This window comes from Chlamydotis macqueenii, chromosome 16 (genome assembly GCF_036417535.1).
Source record: "Chlamydotis macqueenii isolate bChlMac1 chromosome 16, bChlMac1.mat, whole genome shotgun sequence".
NCBI classification, from domain to species: Eukaryota; Metazoa; Chordata; class Aves; order Otidiformes; family Otididae; genus Chlamydotis; species Chlamydotis macqueenii.
The window spans coordinates 3698050-3724301 of NC_141571.1; the positions used below are offsets into that span (position 1 = coordinate 3698050).

Here is a 26252-nt window from a genome sequence, read left to right on the forward strand (position 1 = left end):
GTCTGTGTAAGGGATATTTATCCAGTTCTAAGAACATCTTACTAATTCTCTTGTTGTCAGGTCCAGCTAGAAGGTGGGAAGGGAGAGCTGTGGTTGGGATGGCTGGTCCTTGCTGTTCTTTGCACTGAAATCTGAAGCTGCTTTTGATGTTAGCTGTGCTGTGAATGATACACACTCAGGTTCAAGAAGATGTGTTTCAGAAACTCAGTGTTGACTAAGTGAGAGTAATCCAGATGTAGTATGAACTGAAGAGAAGCCTTGCAAAATTGTTGGAATGTCAGTGATGCCTGAAATGGAGCAGGTGAGATGCTCGGTGAAACACCTTCACCTTGCACACCCTCTGGACACGCTGAATGCAAAGAAAACATTTCCAGTAGACACCACGAGCTAGAGCTGGCTTCCTTCCACCGTAAAAAGTCTTTTGCACGGTTAGTACACATTGCACGTGGCTTCTTAACACCTGTCTTGGGGAAGTCCCTGAAGCCAGCGACTCAGGAAGCGAAGGAAACATTTGGATAACTTTGAGTTCAAGGGTATTTCTGCCAGACTTTAATGCATCGGTTTATTTGTGTTTATTTTGGGGAAATGGGGGGAAAATGAAGTTTGCTTGTAGGCTTTATTAGAGCATGCAGTGGAATATGTGAAGCAAGATTAAAAACTAAATAGCCTATTGTTTCCCAAGGTATTTTCAATCATGAAGCCTTTCATTTAGTTCCCTGTCCCCTCCATCTGCAGCGCTGAAGCCTGTGCAAGGCATCCTGCGCTCTCCACTGGTACCTGACTCCCTTCTCTCTGCGCCCTTCTGAGTTGCATAATGATTTCTAGCCCTGGAAGAATCCCACTTTGCCTGTGACAAACTTGTTTCTCATCCATTTGTGATTTTTTTTTTTTTGCTGACCTGGTTATGAAATTGGAGGAAATGGTGTAGGAGAGCATGGGGGGAAGTGACTTTTCTGTAGCCTGCAGGTGCTGGGCAGGCGGGACCATAGCTGGCAGTCAAGGAGATGTTCTGCTCTGCGGTGGAGTCTGAATGCGCTGGTGCGGGGCTTCTGACAGCTGAGTATTGAGCTTCTCTAAAGCTGCACTAGGTTGGACTTAATTACCGCTAAGTCAGGCTTGTGCACCACTGAGCCTGCCTGGTTGTCCTCTGGTTAAATGGCAGAGATTCTAGTTCAGGAGAGGATAATGCAGCTGGGAAGTAGCACATCTCTCAAAATGAGGGGCCCCTTTGGAAGAAAAAAGAAAAAAAAAAAAAAAAAGGACAAAAAGCTGTGACTGATCTGCATTTTTCCATTTCTGGCATGGCAGCAGCTTTATTTTCTTATTTTAGTGATTTTGATATCAGCCTTTGCTATCAGCTAGAGCAGGCCAGCCGGGATGCCGTGGTGTCACACAATTCCCACAGGGCACAGGAGAGGGGAGCACAGCCCTGGTGCGGGGTGTGACTCTGGCTGCCGAGCTGTTCTGGTCGGGTGGGCAGGCTGCCCTCCTCGTCTCCCGCTTGCCGAGCAGCACAGGAGGAGCTGACACCTTTGATGGTCACTGGGGATCCTCGCTCCCAGTGCCCCTTCTGCAGGGAACCCACCCCGCCGTGCCCCTGGATGCAGCTCGATGTGATAAGAACCAATGGATTAAAAAAAGTCTTGATTCCAGGTCTTGCTTCACAAGACAGGAATTTGAAAATAGTGATAACTCAGGAAAATCTTTCTTTTTTTCTGGATCAATAAAGTGAAAGACACGGGTCAGGGTGCCCCTGCGGACCCAGGTTCTGACCTTGGCATGGTCATGCATATAACGGCTCTGCAGTGTTCCTCCTTCTGGCTCCTCTCTTATCCATGGCAAGAGATGGGGTCAGTCTTGGGGCTTTACTAACTGAAAAGGGGAAAAAAAAAAAAAAAAAAGGCAGTAAAAAAGCAGTTGCTGCTACCTGTCAGCTCCAAAGCATCCCCAGAAGTTAGGGACTGTGTATTGTATGAGGAGTATGGAGAGGCAGAATGGGCTGTTTCGTAAAGACAGGAACATAAAACGTCGATGGGAATGCAGGGGATAATGTAATGGATTTATAGGTTTCAGATGCCTTCCTCAAACTGCTGTGCAGGCTGTCACTAAAATGGAAAATAGATATAAGATTGCATAATGTACCTACAAAATGGTGTTTGATTTAACAGCAGTGTTTAGCATTTGCATTCCAGCTGGCTGCCATTGCTGAAGTCAGAGGGAAAGCTTAAAGTCCTCATGTTTGATGGTGAATGTGGTTGTAGAGAGCAAAATTTTACTCGCCGTGGTTGATTAATTCCATATGACAAAAGATATAAGATGAAGTAGTGTGTACACTGGGATCAATTGCTGTGGGAAGAAACATAAGCGTATTTTTTTGCCTTGACTGGCAAGCTTTCAATCCTGATGCATTAGAGTTTGCTGCCCCCGGTTTTAAGGTTACAAACACGTGAAATCCTGACAAGCGAGTTATTCATCAGTGTGAAAGCTTACTCAAATGCATCAAATGTATGGGAAGGCTAAATGGATACATCAGCCGTGATTTGAGCAGAATATTCTGTCTTGTTAATTTATTTATTTAAGAGATGAAAGGGAATCTGAACAGCCATCCAGGGTTCCCACAGGATTTTAGTAGCGGAGGGCAAGCAGGACCATTGCAATGAAGTGATGAGAATCTTTATCACCATTTGTTCTTGTATTAAGCATAGGGCCTCATGATCGTGCAGTAATGCATTCTTCCAAAAGAACATCTAAACCCGAAGGGTAATTTATCATGTCACTTGACAGTCCGTTTCACTGTTTAATTACCACATTTTTAACAATATGTACCCATTTTTCTAAAGGGATTTTTTTTTTGTTTTAACCTCCAATTTTCAACTATGCTTACCAATACTTTTATTTTAAAAAGCGCAGGACAAAGTTTCCCCCTGCTTTCACCATGCAAAGTTGGAGTAAAATTCACCAGACTTTGGTTACTGTCTGTGTTTGCTGAGTGTGGTGTAGAGATTGAGCGTGCGCCCGGGCACTGGACACGGCATAGCCGCTGAGGTGGAGGGTGAACCACTGAACGGTAATTCAGCTTCTCGGGCAGATTGTAAAGTCATAGAATCATAGAATGGTTAGGTGGGAAGGGACCTTTAAAGCCCACCAAGTCCAACCCCCCTGCAAGGAGCAGGGACATCTCCAAACCAGATCAGGTTGCTCAGAACCTCATCCAACCTGGCCTGGAATGTTTCCAGGGATGGGGCATCCACCGCCTCTCTGGGCAACCTGGGCCAGTGCTCCACCACACTCAGCATAAAAAATTTCTTCCTAATATCTCATCTGAATCTACCTCCCTCTATTTTGAGACCATTACCCCTTGTCCTGTCACCCCAGGCCCTGCTGAAGAGTCTCTCCCCATCTTTCCCGCAGCCCCCTTTAGGCACTGGAAGGCCACTCTAAGGTCTCCCCGGAGCCTCCTCTTCTCCAGGCTGAACAGCCTTAACTTTCTTGCAGGGTTTTGTGCCCCAGTCAGCGGCAGATGCTCAGGCTGAACAGACATATTTGAGCTATGCCTCATGAAGCCATATAATAATATATTCCAGTATCACAATCTCCTTTTGTTTGTGTGGACACACTGTTGCCCATACACCTGTGCAGTATGGCAGAATCCAAGTGGCTTATGGGAGGGGTTTTAAAATAATTTCTTAATTATATATTTTCCTCTGAAGAAAGATTTTCAGTGGAAAATAGCCGCCTGCTTCCTAGTTTAGCTGATACCTCTGCTATGGTCTTTCCCTTTACATTTAAAGTTTTATAAGTCCTCGTAATTTGATAGAAGTTTTACAGTCGCAGATGGTGACAGTAGCAAAGGTTTGCATTTCCCTAGAAAATTGTGTTAAATTAGGCTCTGTGAAGGAGAGAAGATCTGTGCTTATGCTCTCAATATTATATCTTCATCTTTGTGCTTGTTAACGTAGTATTTGCTCAGTGATTTCAGGGAGTTAATACTCTGAACTTTTAAATAGGATAAAAAACGGAGAGGATGGAATAAGAGGGGATGCTTCTGGTTGATGGGGACCGAGAGTGCACTGGCATTTGGATGTTTACTTAAATAACAACAAGGACTGAACTCGCTAACCATCCCATTTGTTACGCTGATCTGTTCTTATTTTTTTTCTCTGTAGTCTATAGCAGCAATTATATATGACTGAACACTGGGAATTTAAATATAAAAGCCTTTTTCGGTAGTTTCCAGTAGACTTGAACTTGTGCTGTTGACCTGTTTTACATTTTACAAAGAATTTGGCCTCACGTAGCCAAATTTTGCACAGTTGACCAGGAACCTGGATCGTCTGTGTACCTCCTAAGTAAATCATTCCTGTCCGGCTGGGTGGATGCTGGGCTGTGTTTCATCCCTCCTGTTTTGGTGGGAATGTAGCTATTCCTTATCCTTCTCAGTTCCTGTGCCATCTGACCTTCTGATTATTTCAAATTACTGCTGTTGGTGCTTCGCTTTAAGAACCATTTTGTTAACTCAGTGAAGGAGATTCCAAGGAAGATTTAGGATGTATTCATGTCTATTTCTTGGTTTTGCTGGATTTTAGCCTACACCGGTGTTTGGTGTGATTAGAACCGTAGCAGTGTTGGCCATTAAAACTTTTCCTTGGGATCATCAAGTTGCCCTGGAGCCTATATGTAAGCTCAAAGTTATATATGCAAACTATGGACAACCATTCCAATTTGCAGAGAAGAGAGACGACTTTCAACTTCAGACAGCTGCCTGCTCTGAAGGAGATAACCAGGGAGCTGGTTAAAAAAACATAGAGTTTCGGTCTTGTGAGAAATTTCTTCATCTTAGTATTTGCATTTATTCTGCATCAGAATAAAAACAAATATTTTCAATCACAGTGAAATTCTTAAGTATATTTTTGAGTCTTTTCTTGCTTGTTTTCTGTCTAGGTTTTTAAACGTTTGAATTAATATTGTTTCTTTTTTTCAGAATACAGAAGTATGATGTGGCTTGTCTTTAAAATAGATTATTTTAAAATAATTTAGAACAGCTGCTTTCTAGTGATTGAGTCATCTCATTCTCTAGATTAGAATCTCTTGTTTGTTTTGTAATGAAATGATTTGACACTTGGAACAAGAAATTAAGATAAATACTCAGCGTACCAACTAGAAGAGCAGGTGGTTTTTTCAGCATCCTTCTTATTCTAGGAAAGTGCTGTATTTCTTCTCCAGACATCTCTGTGTATTTATCAATTACTCCAGAGTTGGAAATTTCCATAGTTTCATAGAATAACAGAATGGTTTTGGGTGGGACCTTTAAAGCCCACCCAGTCCAACCCCCCTGCCAGGAGCAGGGACATCTCCAACCAGACCAGGTTGCTCAGCGCCCCGTCCAACCTGGCCTGGAATGTGAAACCAGACCACATGCACAATTTTGTACTATTATTTTCCCATTCTCTGTGTTGCATCCATGTACTGTTCGTGTATTAAAGTTAAATGTTATGGTTTGGGGACAAGGATTGCTTTCTCTAAATGTCTGCACATCCCCTGGTTTAATAGGATTCCTATATTTTGGAATAGAGAGTCTGCTGCAGTGACAATAATCTCACAATTTGACTATCCCACAAATCTCTCTTTGTTAATAATTTATATATCCTTAAAAAAAGTTTTGGGGAATAGTGAAGTCTGATTTGAGTGAGCAGCCTCTGAAAATTGGCCCAAACTTGAATCTGAAATCATGAATGTACTCCCTCTCAGATGCTTTCCCTTCCTCCTTCTTGTGAGTTGAACCCAGGTTGTTTTAAGATCCCTTGTACTCATATTCTCTGCTACAGCCAACAGCAAAAGAGATTTTTAAAAAATCAGTTACTTTCCTTGACTTTTTTTTCCTCGAAATCTTTTCTAGCTCTGTTTGCCTTAAGGGGATTGGTGTTTTAATGAAGAAAATAACTCGTTTTGTAGTGATTTTAGAACTGGTGAAGGTAGCTGAATACATTTATTTATATGGACATCAAGGACAAGTGCGTCTTCCTCTTATATTTATAGCCTTCTAGATAATGTGCTTGAAAATAAATACCACAGATTTTGCATAGGCTACTACCTCAGCATCCTGTGAACGTGGTTTTCAGTGACCCAGCAGGAGGACGTTCCCTTTCATTTTCCCAAACTCCTATTTTGCTGATTCCCCTTTGGAATTTTATAGAATTGCTATTTCTCTAGCACTTGATTTGCAAATAGAGCATACAGATTGCATCAGTCCATTCCTACCTTACAGATAAAGTAGTTTTGTTTCTGGGTTTGGCTGTGGCATTGACTGGGTCATGTCTCTTAAGGGAAGGTCTGTGATGCTCGCTCTAACTGCCATGGTGTTTTTACACAGATTTCCTTCCCTTGAGGTACCTTGATGCAAAAAGAATTGTCAGAATATTGTCCTATGCCATGCTGCATTGCATGGTCCTCACCTTACCTAAAGAAAAGAAGTGAGTGTAAAGATTTCTCCTCTCTGCATTTTTTTGTTTGTTTGTTTTAATGATTGTTGTGCTAAGATCTCTCTCTTTCTCAGGTTTCTGGCAAGTAATAAAACTTTAAAACCAGATTGTAATTCCTGGAAAAATTAGTAGATTTTCAGTGAAATATAATTGTAATTTCTCTGTGGGCCTGGGTGTAATTCTTGGCCCTTCTCTATTATGCTGCCTCATCTTGGGCATCAACTCTGTCTAAATTGTTCTTGTCTGTCCAAATAATAGGATTCACACGCTCACCCCCTCTCTGGTGTCAGTAGCATCAGTCTCTGTCTCTTATCCTGTTATTATTAAAGCCCCCCTATCCTGTTCTTATTAAAGCCCTCCTTTTTAAACATTGTCTATTTACTTTTCCTCAAAATGCAACATTTTCCTCCTGTCATAATGCAAGTGACTTAAAAATTTTCAAAGGCTCTTTCAGCAAAGCTGGGAATTAGATTCTTGTGGAGCCCTTAATAAAAAATTGAAGACTTCGTGTGTTAACATACATTGATTTATTCATAGTGTTTCATTACAAATAAGCGAGGATCCCATAATATCAGGAAAGGTTAGGAGAGCAGTGGAGCATGTTATATTATATTGACAGCTCGGTGGAAATTGAGCTGCCTTTGGATTGAATTTGGAACGCGGGCAAGGAATTGGCTGGTAAATAAGTCATGAGTTTTACTTGCAAGTGTCTGTATATCAGCGGGGTTGCCGTGGGTAAGTGTAATGGAGCTGGAGCAGAATTTCAAAGGTGTGCTTTCGGCTTGGGTTCCCCTAAAGGTGTGTTAGCACCAGCAGCGGTTGTATTCATCAACGACTCTCCAGGTCTGTAACCCTGCTGACTTATTCTCTCAGGCGTGGTACCACATCTAAACCTGCAAACAGAGGCTAAAAGTGGGGAGGGAAATGATATCAGAAGCTGGCTTACAAGCTCTGAGAAAGGCTTTTGTCCCTGGCATATTTTCTTTAGTACAGGAAAAGACTTCCAAAACCTTTGTTGTCAGTAAAAAGCTCGTATTGTTTTCAGCAGCCTTTTGAGAAGACCATTTGCCAGAAGAAAAAAAAACAACTTGACAGAAAATATGTCCATGTTTGTACCGAAAGTTTTCGTGTGCTGTTGGGGGATCATATGGGAGAGTTTCATGAAAATTCTGCTGGTTGTGCTGTGTGCTCTGGTTTGGCTGCAGAAGTTCTGAGGTTCAGAACAAAAGGCAATTTTTTACATCTTTTGTTGTAAATCAGCACATGCTGAGGCCTTAGTGGACAGAAGAAATTAGTTTTTTTCCTAAGTAAAGCCCTGGGAAAAATGTCATGTTTGTATGACATCATCCAGACGCAGAACCGCTCACTAGAGATAACTGAAATAATATCTGTCCTTGTATTTTCAGTGTCTGGTCTCAAGGGATGGCAAAATAGGGGAGCAGAGAAAGGCCAGGTGCAGAAGGCCCCTTATCACCTTGCTTTCCTTCTTCTTCATTTGCAGATTACATACAAGGCCGTTGGGTCTCTGGATCCCAGTGCTGACCTGTCCAGCCAAAGAGGGAAAGTCTTCAAACTAAGGAATGAAACACATCACCTCTTTGTAGGATTATACCCAGGGACTACGTATTCATTCACCATCAAAGCCAGCACAGTCAAGGGCTTTGGGCCACCCATCACTACACGGATTGCAACTAAGATTTCAGGTACTGCTTTGGAGAAGAAGAAAAAAGAACTTTCTAGGGTTTTGTTCTTTAGACCAGCAGCTGATTAATAAAATAATAAAAAGGTATTCAGCATAGTGTCTCAGCTACAAGTTTCACAGGGCAAATTTTTAAAACAGCCACAATCCAGTGTCTGTGTGTGTTTGGGTTACAAATGCAGCAGTTAATTTGTAGATATCTTAAATATCCATGAATATCTTTGTTGGAGCATTTTAAAAGAGAACCTTCGTTAGTTCTACAAATGAACTATCGCTATAGTAATTGTTAGTATTTTCTGCGTGGCTGGGGAAGCTCCTTCAATAATGTGGCTTTTATTTTCAGAATGCACCAAAATGGATGGAATGAAGTAATTGAATTAATAGTGCAAACAGACTAAAAATAAAGGAGGAAAGCTATTTTAATGGTTTCTTTCTGAATAAGGGCAGAGGGAGGGCTTGAGGTAGCCAGACAAAGATATGAAAGGCACTGGAATCAGAAGGCATTGCAAGGAGAAGGCGCATGTGTCTCAAAAAAAAAAAAAAAAAGAAATTAGACTAGCTATCAGAAAAAAAAGATAGATAAAGGGATGGTAGAGATGATATTGGGTAGACATATATAGGCTTTAATTTTAACATTTAATTGCTAACACTAAATTAGAGTCTCTAACATAGTTTAAAACTGTCATGTTTTGGAATGGCTTAACTATTTTTTCAGTAAAACTGGAATAAACGTTTGGGACATTCAGGACACTTGTAATGCTTGAAATTACAGCTGGTTGCCACAGAAAGAGTGCACAACAGTGCGTATTTTCCATTGCCCTATTTCAAAATTTGTTCATAAAAATAAGTTGTTAGCAATAAGTGACAGTGTAAATTTTAAGGAAGTAAAACATACCCATTCCCTGCACTAACCATCAGTAGTGTTTGAACTCTCGCCGTTTAGTGCAAAAGCCCATGTCCCGACCACGTGAGGTAAAGCCATTAAGGACAGTAACAGCTCCACGGGCTGTTAGGGTTTACGCAGCCCTGCTGTGAAGGGAAGGCACGACAGGCACTCTGTTCATTTGAGACCAGAGAAATAAAATAGCACAGTAATGGCAGTGCTTTTTCCCTCTGATTCTGTTTCTTTGCGTTTTATTATTCGGTGAGTGCTCAAATTGTGTTAGGAGCCTTCATGATTATTAACTGTATGCACATTGAGCTCAGTTTGTCATCTTTTTTTTTTTTCTTTCTTTCTTTCTTTCTTTTTTTCCCATGTTCCAAACATCTGATTCGCAACAGGTAGGGCACAGACTCCATGCAAGCGTTAGGGTAGGTTTTTGACATTAGATTATCTCATGGTGTGGTCAGTCCTATATATGTAATTTGGAAATTGCTGTGAAACTTGCGCTCAGAGGCAATCCCAAGGTTAGTAGGGAGAAGAAGGATTTTTGGATTGACTGGAATATCCTTGTAAGACTGTGTATATTTTAAAAAGACAAGACATCTGTACTGGAGCAATGTGTGAGTGTATACATTTATATGGGTGAACACGTTTGTTTTATGTCTTAATCACAATTAAATGGCAAAATTCCTGAGGACTTCTCTTTGGCCAGGACGGGGATCTCACAAAACAGGCGTTAAATTGATGAGCAGCGCTTGCTGTTTTAGGGAGATCACTGCCAATTGTAGTTTTATTGAGGTACTACACAACTGTTCCATGTTGAGCACACAAGAAAGCTAGCGTGTCTTATTTCAGTGTCTTGTGACTAATACAGAGTGATGGCTGAATTATACTTGATTCTGTTGGCTAATCTTGCCAAGACCTATGCTTGTTCCATTTACTTCTTAACTGTATGGTGTCTGGAAGTAAGATTGTAAATTCTCAGAGTTTTTTTTTTCGGACGATAACTAAAGAGGTCTCACGCACAGCCAGGAGACATCCCAGCTAGCTAACCTACACCCAGGAATTCAGTGGCACCAGTGCAGCCCTGCAGTTAGGCTGGAAGAAGGTGCATCAAAGGAGGATGATGGAGCCTGCAAAGGCAGAGCCCAGCCTGTTTCTGGTGTCCATACTGGCCCTGCAAACTTCTCGTAGCACCATCTCCTCTGCCCACAGCTGAACAATTCTTACTGTGGCGTCTCCAGCAACTACGCTGATCTCTGGTGTTGAAAAGCACTGTTGACGTGCACCTTCTTTAAATGACTCATACTGCTTCCCCTTGATGCAGAGCACCATTTTCAGAGAAGTTAAGGAATTGGCATTCATTCTGAACTCATTGCCAGCTTACTGACAGGGAAGTCAGTGGCTGAGCTGATAATACCAACCACCGTTCTTGACAGTTTTCAGGTGCTTAGATAAAAATCCTGATTGTAAATGGGATTACAGAGGAAATCACTTAGAGAGGATTAAATATGGGACCCCCACAATGCAGCTTGTCATTGCGATTTACAGATGAACTATTTGTGTGAATTTTTCTGTTTGCTTTATACTTTAAAGATATTTCAAGAAAACCCGCATCTTTAGAATAAAGTTCATGCTGCACCGATCTCAGGATCGCTTCAGTTCTTCCACGGTAAAAATTATGTCCCAAACAGATGTCTGCTGTTGGGGAAGGCAGAAGTAACATAATAAGTAAAATATAGTTCCTGAGGAAACCTATCCTAGTTTCATCGAGTGACCCTAACAGAAGATAACAGAGCAGAAGTAAAAACTAGATTTTGGCTAAGTGTAAATATGCAGTAGTTTTCCATCGTGCTGTGGGGAACACGTCAGTGGAGCGATGGGGATACGGTGGCTGGGTGCTGCCTGAGCGTGCCGTTGGCAGCCGTGCAGCCTGGCGATTAACATCACTGAAGCACTGGGGTAGGACGCTGTGGGTTTGAGTGCTAAAATAATCTGGCTAATTTGTGGTCCCCTCTTCTCGTGCTTTTGGGCTTCGTAACACCCCCTTCCAGCTAATCAAGGACCACAACTGAAGTCTGCATGTTGAAAACTCTAAGATGTGGGAGGTCTAATCCAGTAACTGGAACAGTGAACAGGAGACAGGTTTCCTGGGTGCTCGTCTTAGCTTTGCCACTGATTCTGTCATCCCAAGTGGCATCTTTTAATGTCTGTGTGGTTTTCTTTTTTCACCTTTAAAGCTGAAGGAATGATCCCATCTCAAAGGATTACTAAGTCTTAAAAAATTCAAGATAGGATTTTCAAAGCCAGCTTGAAGATTTTGGTGTCCAATTCCTGTTTAATTTTAACAGGAAAAGAGTGTACAAATATTTAAGCGGTTTTGACAATTTCGGTCATAACACTGTGAAGTATTTTGATGTTTCATTTGAGAAATGTTAAACGATCTCCAAGAAATGTTAATATTACGTTGCCATCACTACCAAAGGCAGCAACTGGTGCATCACTAACGCGTGGCTCTTTGTTCTGCTGTAGCACCGTCGATGCCGGAATACGACACAGACTCCCCCCTGAATGAGACTGACACAACCATCACCGTCATGCTGAAGCCTGCTCAGTCCCGGGGAGCTCCTGTCAGGTAGTTGTTGTGTCTTCTCTTTTCAGTTCTCCCCTCTCCTTCCTCCCCAGGCTTCCCTCACGCCTCTCTCATTCTCGTCTGATAACGGAGCTGCTGAAAGCCGACGCTGACTAAAAGGCCAACTCTGCTGTTGATTCTGCCTTTCACGGTCTCCTTTTATAAATGCCTCAACCTACTTGCCTCCCGCTGTTAACCTCCGGGAAGGATTACTGAGAGCATTGCGCGGGGTTATTACCCTTTCAGCATCACTTCAGATGCCTTTGCGGCGCTGGAGTACAGCAGTACGTGCTGCTGTGCGCTGCGATGCTCTGAATTTAGCATTGCCGTGTGAGGTGGAGGAGGCTTCAGGCCTCTGTCTTCTGTGGTGGACAAGGCCTTTTTTTGTAACTCTCCCGTGAATGTCTGAACCATCTTCAATGCTTGTGGATGCATTTATTCAGATTCTGGATCTAACTCCTCACATCTTTGTATTATAACCCAGCTGTGGCTCCTGGGCTGGTTGTGGAGTGACATAGTGATCTAGTTCAGAAAAGAAGAGCTCTGGTTTAGTGAGGCTTGGCCAGTTGTAGGCAAGCACAGTTTCCACTGGCAGAATAGAGGATTTAGGATCAGGGAGCTGCACAGGCACCCGTGGAATAGAGTGAGGACCTTGCAGAGAAAATTTCTGGCTGTCCCTGAGCTCTATCACGTTCTTAATGATGAGATGCTGAAATCATAAAATCAAAGAATCATTTTGGTTGGAAAAGACCTTTAAGATCCTCGAATCCAACAGTAAACCAAACACAGAAATATAGAATCATAGAATGGTTAGGGTTGGAAGGGACCTGTAAAGCCCACCCAGTCCAACCCCCCTGCAAGGAGCAGGAACATCTCCAACCAGACCAGGTTGCTCAGAGCCCCGTCCAGCCTGGCCTTGAATGTTTCCCAGGGGTGGTCAAGTCCACCATTACACCATGTCCCTAAGTGCTGCTCGACTGCAAGTTTCTCCCTGACTGGGGAAACACGATGTAGAGAGGCCTGTACCTCATTGCTCCCTTCTGCCCAGGTGAATTGGTACATGGTGAAAGGCACCAGCACGGACGAACAAACGTCCCTTCTGAGCCAGCACTGCCTTCTCTGTTGCTGGCGGAAGTGCTCATTGGTCATTCTTCCTGCCAGTCCCATCAGCTTGAGAGCATGAAGTACAGTCGCCTACAATAAAAATAGTGGATACCGCTTTGCAGAGGTATCCAGCAGCCATTACCTCCCTAGAGGCTTTTCAAGCTTTTTCCTTGAGTTTTCACAAGATAATTTTAAAAATTTTTCCTATGGGTGGTGTTTTAGAAACCCCTAATCCGTTCTTTCAAAAGTAAGTATTCAGAAGAGAATTGCTCAGATGTAAGCTACTTGATGTAATGAAATATCCTGTATCAGTTGGTGGTCCACGCTGTGTCACGCCGTTCCCCCAATTGCGTTGATACTCTCAAGCAAAAAAAAGATCTGCTCTTTAAGCCTAAGCACCATCTCTTTTCTAGTTTTTCTGAGTAATGTATTTTAAAGTTTCCCTTTCAATCTCTGGTACTCCATATGAGCAAATTTAGGAGCCTATTTTCTGAGTCCTTTAGGGAGGTTTTTCTGCTGGAAAAGAGCAGTAAAATCACACAGCTCTGTTTTGTTTTATTTCTTTATATGGGGGAACATTCCTGTATCTCGTTTCACCACCTGCTGTCTTAAGAGTGTTGCTATTTTGTCTTTTTATTGAAAAGTCTTGTGATTTTTCTCAAAGTCAATTTACTATACTTTTAACTGCATTCAGTGAATAATGGCTTTTCCAGCAAATGCACCTGTTATAAAAAAATTGGTAGAGATTTTTATAAATTTTCACTCTGGTTTCTTTAATTGCATTGTAGCCTATTATACACACGTTTGCAGAGAGTGCAGTATTTACATGCCACATCTAAGTGATAAGGTTAGCTCCTGTAATGAGCCCATTTCATTGACTTAGACATATGTATGAAAACTAGAATGAACCTGGGAGGACAATGAGGGGGAGGGGGATCTTGGGGAGAATTTTAGCTTTTTATTGACTGTGACCACCTCAGGATGTGTGAATACCTTTATCTGTGTAACCATATAGACCACTCTTCGTCTGTTCTCAACAAATCCAGTTATTTCAACCTTAGATTTTCCCATCCTCTTCCGTTTCCTTTCAGTCTGTTCTGCATGCTTTCCCATTTGTATAAATTCTCTCAAAATACCATATCCAAAAGCAGGTAGCACATCCTTGGAGACCTCAACAGCACCTAGCAAATTAGAAGAATAGCACACGGTGAACGGCTTGTAAGACTTAACACAAAGAATGAGGTGTTTCTTCCTCCTCCGTGGTTTTATTTTTTGTATTTGAACTGAGACCAAATATATCCTCTTTGTTGTTTTCTGGTTAGTTTTTCTACTTTTTGGTTTTTGCATGTTTTATTTGTCCTTCACAACTATATTATTTTCCATTCATCTCTATTAAATATGATACAATTGATTTTCAAAACTATTTAAAATTTTTATACAAGCTTAAATGTCTTAGAGCCCCCTTAGTCTGCTGCTATCCTCTGTTCAGTTACCCAAGGCTTTAGTGAAAACACAAATTTGAGACAAAGACAGAAATCTGCATGCACAGCAGCGAGCCAGTGCAGAGGTTGCTGGAGGGGATCCCACGTGATGCAGCATGCTGGTAGGATGCCCGTTCTCCTGGCCTCCCTTGTAGACACGGCCATGCTTTCCTAGATCCCTTCCCTTTGCGCGCTGACCTTTCATATCCCAGCCTGCCTGAGATGGTTCTGAAAAAGGCACTTGAAAGTAGTCTGAAGTAGTGTTTCTTCATGCCTTCTTGTGAAACCTCTGACATAAAAATCTTTCACTATGCAGGAGTAGGTTGACCCCTCATCTCTTCAACCTGACACTTCTCCAGGCAGCCAGTGTCTGCTCTGCAGTGCCCTGGGTTTTTATTATAGTTCTTCCAAACCGTGAAGCTGGAAAGAACCTGACTATGTAGTAATTATTCTTGATATTTCTTCTTATATACTGGGGACGTTGAGTTGGAGTACGTGATGGGGTGTGACTATTAACTAGTACCTGTACCTAAGATTGTTATGTGACGTTGTCTTTTCTTTCTGCTGGAGGCCAAGCAGCATACAGATGGAGTATGGTCTGCAAGATCATTTTTAGAGTAATACTGTAGAATATTTCAAATAAGATTAATTGTATTTCCCTTCATCTGAAATGCAGGTACACCAAATCCAAAGACACTTTCAACATTAAGACATTTCTGATGTTCCCCAGTGCTCATGATAAATAAATTGAATGAGGTTGTTTGTAAAACTAATGATCATGAACTCAGCACTGTTAACGATCTGTAGATAACGATGAAGAATGCTTTCATATGAACTAATAGAAATAATACAAACTTAGATATTCTTTCATCTATTTTGTTCTATTGCCAAAAGAAAGACGAAGCCTCAGCAGGCATAAATATTCTCCCTTGAGGCATAGGCATTTCATTCTTGCCTTTATTTTCCATGATATAACCTGCAGAGCTTGACTCCACGTTGCCCTTTAAAAATAACTTTTAGGTATTCTTATATCAATCTGAAGCCTGTGAATGATGCTATGATTGATTTGCTGAAGACTGACATTCATCTATAATAGATTCAGAAGAGGGAAGAAGAATGCAAGTGTTCCCAGTCTTTACTCCTCAACTCTTTCCTCAAAATCTCCAGTGTGATTTTGAGGACAATTCTGCCTTTACATCTCTTATTGTCAGGAGGACTCAGTCCTTCATAGATTATTCACATATGACATCTTTAGACCTCTATTTGAGAATTTATATCCCATTCACTGCTTGAAAATACCACTGTGAGGGATTTTATCTACATGACGTGTCTACTGGGCTGTTTTTTGTGTGTTGGATATTTGAAAGTCCGTCTGGTTTATTAGCATGCGGTTAGTTCTGTCAATCTACCTATACTACTGTTATGGAGAAAATAAAATTTCCACAGCGTGTATTAGTTTTGAAGATTTCAGAGTTTAAATAAATGCTTCCCTTAGGTGTGATTGCCTTGTCTATATGCTGCTTTGTGTATTGCAGCTGTAGGACACTGCAGAAGGACGTTAGAGGAGAGTCTGCAGTTATTTTTTGGAGTTTCAGACTATGGAGAACTTTATTGTTGAAAAGAGATGGATTTAATCTCCCTATCTTCTTGCAGCTCTCTGAGGTGTATCAGTAAATGCGTGATGTTATTTTGTGTGTCTGCCAGCACGCAGGTATAGGACAGTCTTTAGGCACCTGACCTCGTACTGTGCTAAGGAAAGGTATTTTAGAACAAAGATATTTTTGTACATGCCCTTATGCATATGTATGTATGTGTTTATGAGGGAGAATATATTTATTATATATACACAATGTAAGTAGCATGTACAAGTGATCCTGGAGAAATATATTCATTTATTGTGTATGCGGGCAATGATTGGGTACGTGTAATCACTTTGGTGATGAGGAAGGGTGGGTTAGATCTTAAAGCAAATAAGTAAAGCTAAATAGAAGAAAGGGAGTTTAAATATTTTAAATATATTTGGAAGTTCTAAGCAAAGGTGAAACAAATATTTTCGTATCAACAGCCAGCTGGTAGGAAAAATTAATTTGTATGGAGCAAGGTCCATGAGTATTATCATCTCATTCTTGGTCTCTCGAGCATGAAATAAAGAAAATATTTTGGTTTACAAGATGCTAAACAGATTAAGAGATAAAAAGTTGTAGTGTTATTTAGCAGAACACCTAAGAACGTTGGTTTTTTCTCATTTTATGCTCTAGCTGTTCTCCAGGCAAACAATCCCATATGATGTATCTGTGTACTTGGATATTCCTGAATATGGTAACAACTGGAAATTTCCTGTGACAAAGGGGAGTGGTATTGCTTTGTTTTACGTTGGAGAACTGAGGCTTTGACTAGCCTCAGTGTCTCTTACCTTCCATTTCAGACTGCAACAAAGTAGAAATTGAGAATCTCTGAAGCCATAGGCTATAACTTTAATCTCCAGATAATTCTTCCTTTTCTTGTGATTTCAGGCATCATCTGTTCATCCTGAGCTTGCCTTTCTGATGTCCGTCTCACATCCTTATTTTGATTTTGTTTTTAATGCACAGTAGTTCTTTCCATCCTTATGAAGGAGTAGCTTGCAAACCTGGTGACCTTGGTTCTGTAGTGAAGGAGGAACGAGACAAGAAGCTCTAAACTTGCAAAACTTGTTTGTTTTGCAGATGGTGGCTGTGCGGTGTAGATCTCCATAGCTATATAGGGAGCAATGCCATTTGCAACTTCTTAGTGGCATCACATGAGTTTGCCTCAGGCATTTATGTTGATAATTAATCCATTAATGCCAAGAAAGCGTGGCAGTTTCTTGTTCTTAAAACTCCCACGCAGTGTACCTTGTGCTTGACAATAAAGACTGGAGTCAAGGATCAGTGAAACAATAAAAAAGCTTCTAATGTTGAAAGCTGTGGGGAGCATAAAAAATTATCATGCCGTTGGCAATTCTGAAAGTTCAGTTGTGTTGATAGGCGTGGTATAAATACCTGGAAGATAAAACTCCTGACCTGCTTTTTCTAAACTCATATTCAAATGCATGCGTCACATGATTTGGTTGATTGAATACAGGGCAAACAGTCATCACATTAGATCTTTTAATTTTGTGGTATCTAATAAGGAATGAGATTATCAATCTAGGCTTCTGATATTATAAACCTAATTATCTGTATTAATTAACATCTCCTAATGTACCTCAGGGATATTGTTCTGAAGTCATTCAAGCAGAGTTTCTTCTGCATGGCATTCCGCCTTTGATTTAGGCAAGAGTTTGAAGGTAAATGAGTGAGTTTCTTTCCTCTTAAAAATAAACCAGATCTGCTTTTTTTTTTTTTTTAAGTGTGCCTGAATGAGAGAGAATAAAAATGAGAATCTGGGTGACAGGCATGGAATAATGTGAGCTACGTAGGTCAGCATGATGTTAATTGTACCAAAAAGGAACATAATAGAATTGCACAGTGAGCATTTGAAGGCTTGAGCTCATCAGTGTCTCCAGTCCCTGGTGAGCTGACCAGAGCACTGCGAGCCTGCGCAGACACTTCCATTTCAGCTGGAGTCGTTGAGTGGTGGGTTTAGATCGTGCATGACGACTTCAGTGGTACTTGAAGTTATTCTGGATCTTAGAAGTGCTTTGCCTACTGTATCCAGAGAGAAGTATAATGGAGATCCAGGGATGCATCAGGATGCAAAGTGGCAACTGTCAGTATCAAGAAGGAATATTTAGTCTTTTATGTAGTATGGCATAATTAGTTGAATAGGTGTTTCAAGGTTTTTTTAATTATTAATTCCCTCTGAAGGTGTTGGCCCTAAAAAGTGAGGATAAGGGGCATTTTGGGTCAATTGTATTATCTGGTACAGGAAAGCCTTTTTCTTACTGGATCAGAAATACTGTTCATCTGAGAATACTGCCCCTTAAAAGGTCATAAAACTGCCTTTGTCCATGTATCGGCCATCAGAAACATAGCCTTTTGAGCCTGGATGACCTGCTATGTCTTACCAAGCGTTGCACAGAGAGCTTTGACAGTAGATGGAAATGGGAGAAAGCCATAAAGTTTGCATATATTTTAATGATAATATTTTAACAGTCCGGTTACGCATAGAGCCAATTCTTTTGTGTCAAGCAGCATTTTATTAGCTCTAGAGTGAAGCTTTTGGTAACAGTTTTTAGTTTTATGAAGGCCTGAGGATACTGAGAGTGGGGGAGTGAATGTTTTTGCATAAATCTTTTATGCTGTCCACGTAAACCATCAGATTAAATTCCAGCAATCAAAAGGTTAATGAAGTCTGAACTTTAAGCTGAGAATCACAAATTGATGGCCATTTTCTCACATCAAGCTGTCAACCGGTAAGATGAGGGAACAGGAGAAAAGTACCCATGGTTGCCAGTTTGAAGATTCCTTTTTCCAAGACATTTCCTTGCTTCACAGCTCCCAGAGCCAATATGCCCCTTCCTTGTTATCACAGAATAAAAGGATAATAGCAAACCATGTAAAAGATTTTAAAAATTAGAAACTCTGAATGTCTCAAGGCAGCCTGCCAAGCCTGCTTTTGCCTGTGAGAGCCCTTGGATCAGGCCCTTCGATGGGACGAACTCAGCCTGACCACAGCTACTCATGATGAGAGCAGCCCACAGGAAGGAGCTTGGCTCTTTGTGCGGACCACAGAGGGTAATTAACTTAATTGAAGCAGCTCCTTAAGGTACTTAAAATGAGATGGGATGAGCCTGGGCACAAGTTCCTGGCAAATGTCCACCCCTCGGAAGCAGCCCACAAGCCTTTTCCAGCCAGCAGTCCTTCTACCAGGAGTGAGGATGAGGAGTTCAAAGACAAGTGGACTCTTCTGTTGCATGTGGCAGGCAGTGTTTACGCTAGCAGGTGCCCCTCAGTGCATCAACAGTAACACAAAAACGTGATAAAAGGGAGATGAGGAAGCTCTGCTTTGCTGTTGCAAACTAAGGCATTTCAGGATTTAATTATACTACAGGTATATAAATTCCGGAAACATGTTAATGCTCCCGTGATTAAAATTATAGAGGGCCTAATTGAAAAAGCATAAACTGAATTGAAGAATTCCTAATTATAGTTTGCTTTGAGGTGTTAATTTCCTCCATAATGAATGCATAATTTCTTGGAACTAGAAAAGGGGGTTGCTGCACCAGTGCGTGGGCTGCAGATGGAATGAAGGGATTATCGTAAATGCAGCCAGACAATTCAGAAGAATAAACCTCTGCAGCCATGATGCTGTTCTGACTCTCTGTAATTTCAGTTCTCCTGGCACAGCACTTTTCCAAAGCAAAAGGCAGAGCTAGGAGGTGGTGAGGGATTTGCTTACTGTGCAAAAGGAAGGGGAAGCAGGCCTGGTTTAATTACAAGTAGTCATGGTGCAAAAGGGAAAGGCGAGGAGAGAGGCAGAGCGTGCAGTATTTCTACTGGAACGGTCAAACAGCAAAACAGAAGAGGAGGCAATGCTGGTTTCCCTTGTCAGCCACCTTGACACATCCCTGAGCAACTGCAGGACCTGATGTTGATGCAAGTTGAGGTTTTTTTTCCTGCCAAAAGATACACTCTGTATTTAATATTTAATTTTCTATCAAAAATATGCTTAGTTTTGAAGGGAGCTGGTGAACTACGGGATTATCAGATACAACCTCCTAATGTTTAAGCCTGCCCCGTTCCCACTGTGGTGGAGGCAAGAGGTATTTACAGGTGATGACAGACTAGCTATGAATTGAAGTCCTTGCCCTTGGGACTTTTCCTTCTCCTCCTTTCTCCATCCTCAATTTTCCTTCATTTTGGGACAGGAGATGTTGTAGTGAAGGTATCATTTAAGACCTCTCCCTGCTGTCAGCAGCGTGATCATTTTGCACTTTGTGAAAAGCACTAAGGGTCCAGAAAAGGTGGAAAGAATCTGGCTGGTACTCCTACAGCTTCAGGTGCTGGAAATCTGTATTACCCTTAGCAGGAGAGCTCATCTTTTCTATTGCACATTGATGATATCACCGAGTAGACTGTTACCTGGACACAGTGGCCTTGACTAGCAAATTCCTCCTGATATTAGAAACGGAGCACGTTCCTCCTTTTTGTCTTGTGTTTTTATTAGCCTTTTAGTTTAAAAAAAAAAACCAACCAAACCAACAAAAATGTATCTCTAGTGTTCTCTCTTTAAATAGAATCAGATTCCCATGTGCAGGTTTTCCCTCCACAGTCTAGTAGCTATGGTTGTGGAAGAAGGTGAGAAAGCTTTGAAATCCAAAGTAGGTTATATCTGCATCCAAATGGACCTAATTTCATGGAAGCCATTGGAAATACCCAAGTTAATTCTGACTGAGAATGTGTGCAAATATACCCATCCCCTCGTCCAAGCCACTGCTTTTATGAAGGACACGGCAGAAGGTACGGGACAGTCCCAGTAAGGGTGTGCCGTAGTCTCTCCTTGACCTGCAGGTTGTTCAAGAACACCTTTGGCTCTTTTTGTCCTTGAAACTTCCTTTGGGTCTTTAAACCAGCGATCACTGAGGATGACGACAAGACCTCCATCAGCCTGTTTAATACTGAGCGACAGTAACAAAAGAGAGGTTAGTTTGTTTGGGGTTTTTTTTTTTTTTGTAGATCAAACAGCAGGTGGCTCAGGAGCAAAAAAAACACCTCCAAAGCCACTAACATTAGCTCGTCTTGCAGCGAAAACCGTATCTGTCTGCACTCATTATTGTTAATCTACCAGCACAGAATAACATTGAACTGGAGAGAGAGGGACTGGGCTTGTTCCGCTGGGGAACGGCAGCTATTATGTCTAATCTGCGAGCCAGGTTAGGCTTATGGAGATGGTAGAGATAATGAAATACAGAGCTTTGAAATGCCCTCTGGTTCTTTTATTATTATTATTATTATTTTTAATTTTATTTCCAAAAAGATTAAACTGAGAGAATTTAAGGCATTTAAAAGAGCGATGCATATATAACGCAAGTAAATAAATGCGGTAGCAGCGTTCTGGTGGAATGGAAAGGAAGCAATGTTGTGAGTATGGATAGCATCTTTTATTAGACCAAATAATACAACTGCTTTTAAGCACGAAAATCCTTCTTTTTGGTCAGTAAATATTGACTGTCAATACAGTTGTCTTTTTGACAACTACTTACTTTTTGTGCATGTTTCCATGTTTCTGTTTGCTGTGCATGGACACTGTGGTGATGATTAGACTTGCTCAGAACTGTATGGGAATAATTGAATTTTTAGATTTTTTTCAATACCTGTCCTTGTCGGAAAGACGCGGTCATTAATCGCTTGTAGATGAGTAATGGTGAGTAATGGAACGTTGGGGTTGGAAGCACTGATTTTAGTGTGTGTTTATGTATACACACACGTATGTGCACGTGCAGGTATCTAGATGTGCACACATGCACACAGCTGTTGGCTTAAACCATCACCAGTTGGCTACCAAATATGTTGTTGCTGGTGTTTGTGGAAGTTTAGCAGGCTGTTGTGTCTTCTGTGTGGTGCAGTTGTAAGAAAGATAAGGTCTCCAGAACACCTCTCCTCCCCTGCACTGGCTGCTCCTCCTTCATCTCTGCAGGTCACATCTCAAGGCATGCCCAGAAGTAGCTTTTGTTTGTTTGTTTGTTTTGCCTTTTTGAAAGACTTTGGAGGATTAGCACATCTTCAGGCTGGAAGTTCCAGACTGCCTTAGAAAGGACACATTGACTGGTGGGTGGAAGTAGGAATATTGGACAAGAGCGTAGGGATTTGTTTACATACAACTGATATTTTGTGATACCGGGCAGGTCGCTCATCACACTTTCTCCAGGCCACTGTTTACACATCTGCAGTGGGAGGTTAAGTAGGTATTGTACTTCAGAGAGCTGTGGGGATAAAAATCTACCCGCATAGGGTCTGAGGCCGTATGACATTGCATTTGACGTTATGACTTCTTTTTACAAAAAAAAAAAACCACCAAAAAAACCAACAAACAAACAAAAAAAACCAAAACAAAAAAAACCCCAAACAAACAAAAAACCAGAACCAATCCCCACTAAACAACAACAACAAACCAAACAAAACAACCACTCCAAAGAAAAACAACAACAACAACAAAAAGTCTACTTTCTATTTTTTGTTTTCTCAGTCGGTTGTGGGAATTTTGTGTGTGATGCTGCAGTATGACTGCAAAGAGAGTGACAAAGTATTTTGGCCAAAGATAACATTTGGTATAGTGATGGTAGGAGGATGTTTTTCTACAAATACAAATATAAATATTTTGTTTGGTTTTGATTTTTTTTTTTTTTTTTTTTTTTTTTTTTAAGCTTGACACAGCTATTCCTTAAACTGCTTGTCCCGCGGGTAGCTCATCACAGTTACTGGTGCTGACTGGGGAGAATACAGGGCTGTATCTCTTTTCTGTACAGGGAGCATGCAGTCTTTAAACTTTCTTACATTCTCTAGACCCCATTTCAATCACTATAGAAATCTGACAAAGCTTGAAATTTTAGCCATAAAAAAATCCCCACATGAGAACTCTGACTCCAAATAGTACTAGCCAAGTGTGAAATTGCTACCCTTTGTTTCATGAATTTCAGGGTGCAGCATGCTTTGGTAGTGAATCTAACTACTGAACTGAATATGAGAACAGAAGAAAATGTGAAAAGACTCTCTTATCAGTCGTCTTGATTAAATGGATTATATTAATATTGGCTCAGCAGGGTTTTTTCGTAGCAATGGCAGTAATTACCGTCTTTTCTTTGTATGCCATTTTTACAAATTTGGCTGGGTTTTTTTTTGTTTTTGTTAGTCTTCAGCTTCAGTGAATGTGGTAGAAGAGTTTAATTTAAATGAGTGTTAAAAGAGCACACGAAAATAACTTCAAAATGAAGGATCTGGTGTGAATAACTTTGCAATATGAGAGACTATTTCCTCAAGTAGCATCACTATTACAAGCTTTATTTTTGTGAATGCCTTGCAGATGCAAACAAGCTGATTTCTTTTAATGATTATATTGATGACAGTGCAGCCAAATATTCATAATGGGCTAGGTTTTGAATCTTTGAAATAGCCAAGCATATTCCAGAAGATGACATTGCAGAACAATCTCTTTTTTTCCCCTATTTTCTGCATGAAAGTGCTTATTGAAAGCTAACCTCAACTTCAGCACACTGTATTCTGCACGGAGCTGTTACAAAGCCTAATGGGAATAGTAGCAATCTTTAATTGATTTTAATGGGTTTCAAATCAGTTCTTAAATAGACAGAAAATTGCAGAACAGTGCACCGGGTCCTGTATGTACGTCCTAGGTAGGTGTGAAACTCTGTTCATTATGTTTTGGAGATGAGTTTCAGAGCTTCTGATTAAAGGTGCTACTGAAGATATTAAGGGTGACATTTTAGAAGATGTGAAGTAGGTAACTCGGTTCTCAGGAATATATTGCCACCTGTTTGAACTCTGAAAACTTTATGAACTTGGAAACAGTCTGTGGAGTCGATCTGAATTCCTGAGCGGTTGATGATGGGATTGCAGGAGGAGCACAGCTGAATTCTAAATGTGAGTGCCAGGCAGCACATCAAACCCTCTCCCATCCTGGTATCCTGGGAGATGGCTCCGTGCTGTCAGAATAAAGGCAGTGAACTTTCATGGGTATATACAAATATATTTAAATTGGCTCAACCAAATTTAATGGGTTCAGAAGTTAAATGGAAAAGCAAATGATAAAAAAGCTCTTGTTAAGTGTCTGCAGCCTAGATTCTGTGACTTAACTCTTAGCTTACAAAATGGGCTCTTAAAAAAAAAAAAAGGCTGGCTGGTATCAGGACTGCCATGTTTAGGTAACAACCAGGGAAACTGGTCTGAGGGTGCGTTTCCAGTGAGCAGACCTGGTGTTTGATGGCTGAGGTTACGTCTGGTTTCTGTAGTTTGTTGCAGAGCTCTGCAGTATGAAACCAGCACTCGGTATTTAAGGTCCGTGTGAACCAGAACGCTGATAATGCTCTTACAGTCTTAAGATGATGCTTGTTAAAAGTATTTGCATTGTAAATAAGAGAAAAGAAGCTGAACTGTTTGTTAGTCCCTGTAATTATTTTATTTTGATGCTGTTCCTGTGCACCCGATGCTTTTTATTCACTACTGTGCAGCAGTAACTCTGGTAGATTGGTCAGATGGTGTTTGGGTTTGATTTCCATGGTTTTGGATAGCCTGTTCAGAAGTGCTGGATCTGTTAATTCCATAGAAAAGGTGAAACAATGGAAACGCACTGCCCACCTCCGTGTCAATTGCTACCTCCTATGTACCTTCAGTCTGAGATGACACAGCTGTTAGAAGATTCAAGTCTTTTCCATCCTTACTTCATTTACCCTTTTTGTCCTTCATTCTTTCAATTAAAATAACTGTTAATAAGGAAACCCCTACCCTTTGGTGATAGCTTATTTCCTGTAGCCTATCAAACAGTTATTCTGTGTTCATTTTAGCTGGAAACGAGAAGTTCCTGTTGTCTGTAGAGTGAAGTACAAAACCTGCTCACAATAATCAGCTAAAAAATGCACTGCAACATCAGGCTGTACAAATTGCCACTTATTTTTGTTCCTCAGGAGAAAATATTATTGGAAATAATATATGGCTGATAATATATTTATGTGTTAAATATTAAAATTAAATGAAAGTATATGAAATCTTTATATGAGACGTTTAAGAAAATGTAGTGCCAAAATTGATCCAGGGGGAATACTAAGCTGCAGAAGCGTTGTTTCTTTTAAGCTTTAATAAGCCAGGTGTGGGGGTCACTGTGAGGTTGCAAAGAAATTATCTTCCTTTTTATATGCTGCCGTTGTCAGGGGTACAGTGAAGATTTCACCTTGTTGACAGGTATCACGTCAGGGTACCAGAATGCACTGATCAGGTGTTGAATGCTTTTATGGAAAGCTCTGGCTCAGCTTTTCCTCCCCATATTCGTGCACATCCTCCACCCAAAACTTGAGGCTGGTCTAAATACATGGCTAGATTTGTGGACAAGCATTTCTTCAGTCCATCCTCAAACTGTGCTGCGAGCAGCACAAAAAGAAATCAAGAGCAGAAGTCTGACAGCGAGGTCTCAGTTGCACAGAAATGGGCTGTGATTTGGAGTGTTGATTATCTGCACTTGTGCTTCCGCGGTGAATAGAGAACTCATCATTTAAAAGATTACCTTGTAAATGATGAAAAGAGCACATTTTCTTCCTCTGCAGACAACATTTGTGCTGTGGCGACCATTATGGCTGGTGCTTTTATCAGTGGTTTAGAGTGGAGCTGTCAAAAAACTTTTAAAAGCTTCTATTAAAGTAATGTGGATTTATCCCTATAAGAGCTGGGAGATTTATCAAGGAGCCTGGTTTTGGCCTCCATTTCTAATCAGAGTGTGCAGCTGCACAACAGGGCAGTCAGCTCCCCGGCCTTCTAGGAAGTCAGGCGTCGGGTTAGCTGCCCAGATCTGAGCATCCCTAGAGAGCAGAGCTCATGGATGTTTGGAAACCAGTCCTTTCCCGTCTTTTATGGGGACAGCGGCGTTACTTGCTTGCAGTGAGGTGTCTAGGAGTAGCTTAGCACCAGGGACGCAAGATCCCTGCTTCTCTTGCCCTGCAGCAGGTACATCTGTGGGTTTGATTGCAGTGTTTGCAACTGTGGCTCAATATTAAACATTGAAATGTAGTGGTTAGGTTTACTGTATCATCTTCAAGTTTATTGGTACTGAAGTTGTTATATAGCATTGGGAGTTTTAATGCTCTGCTTTTGTTGTCTCTTATAACATAATTTCAATGTATGACACTGAAACTTTCTTTTATCCAGCTGAGCATTTTCAACTGCTGTATTGATTCCTGCTATGAAAGCGTTGTTAGCTGGTACTGACTGGAAGCGGTGGCTTTGAAGCTTGAGAGGAGGAAAGCCCCAGGAGATCTGTGTTCCTACCTACCTGGTAGCCAGAATAAGAGCTA

At 41.1% G+C, this 26252-nt stretch overlaps 1 protein-coding gene across 2 annotated transcripts in view; it reads left to right on the top strand.

The window, feature by feature from the left end:
* The window catches only part of PTPRT (protein tyrosine phosphatase receptor type T), a 444344-nt gene that overhangs the window by 321427 nt on the left and 96665 nt on the right, over positions 1-26252 (top strand). For both annotated transcript variants that reach the window (XM_086760452.1, XM_086760451.1), the window contains exons 10-11: positions 7981-8182; positions 11594-11696. In XM_086760452.1, coding sequence (XP_086616578.1) covers positions 7981-8182; positions 11594-11696 — 305 coding nt within the window. The remainder of the gene's footprint in view (positions 1-7980; positions 8183-11593; positions 11697-26252) is intronic.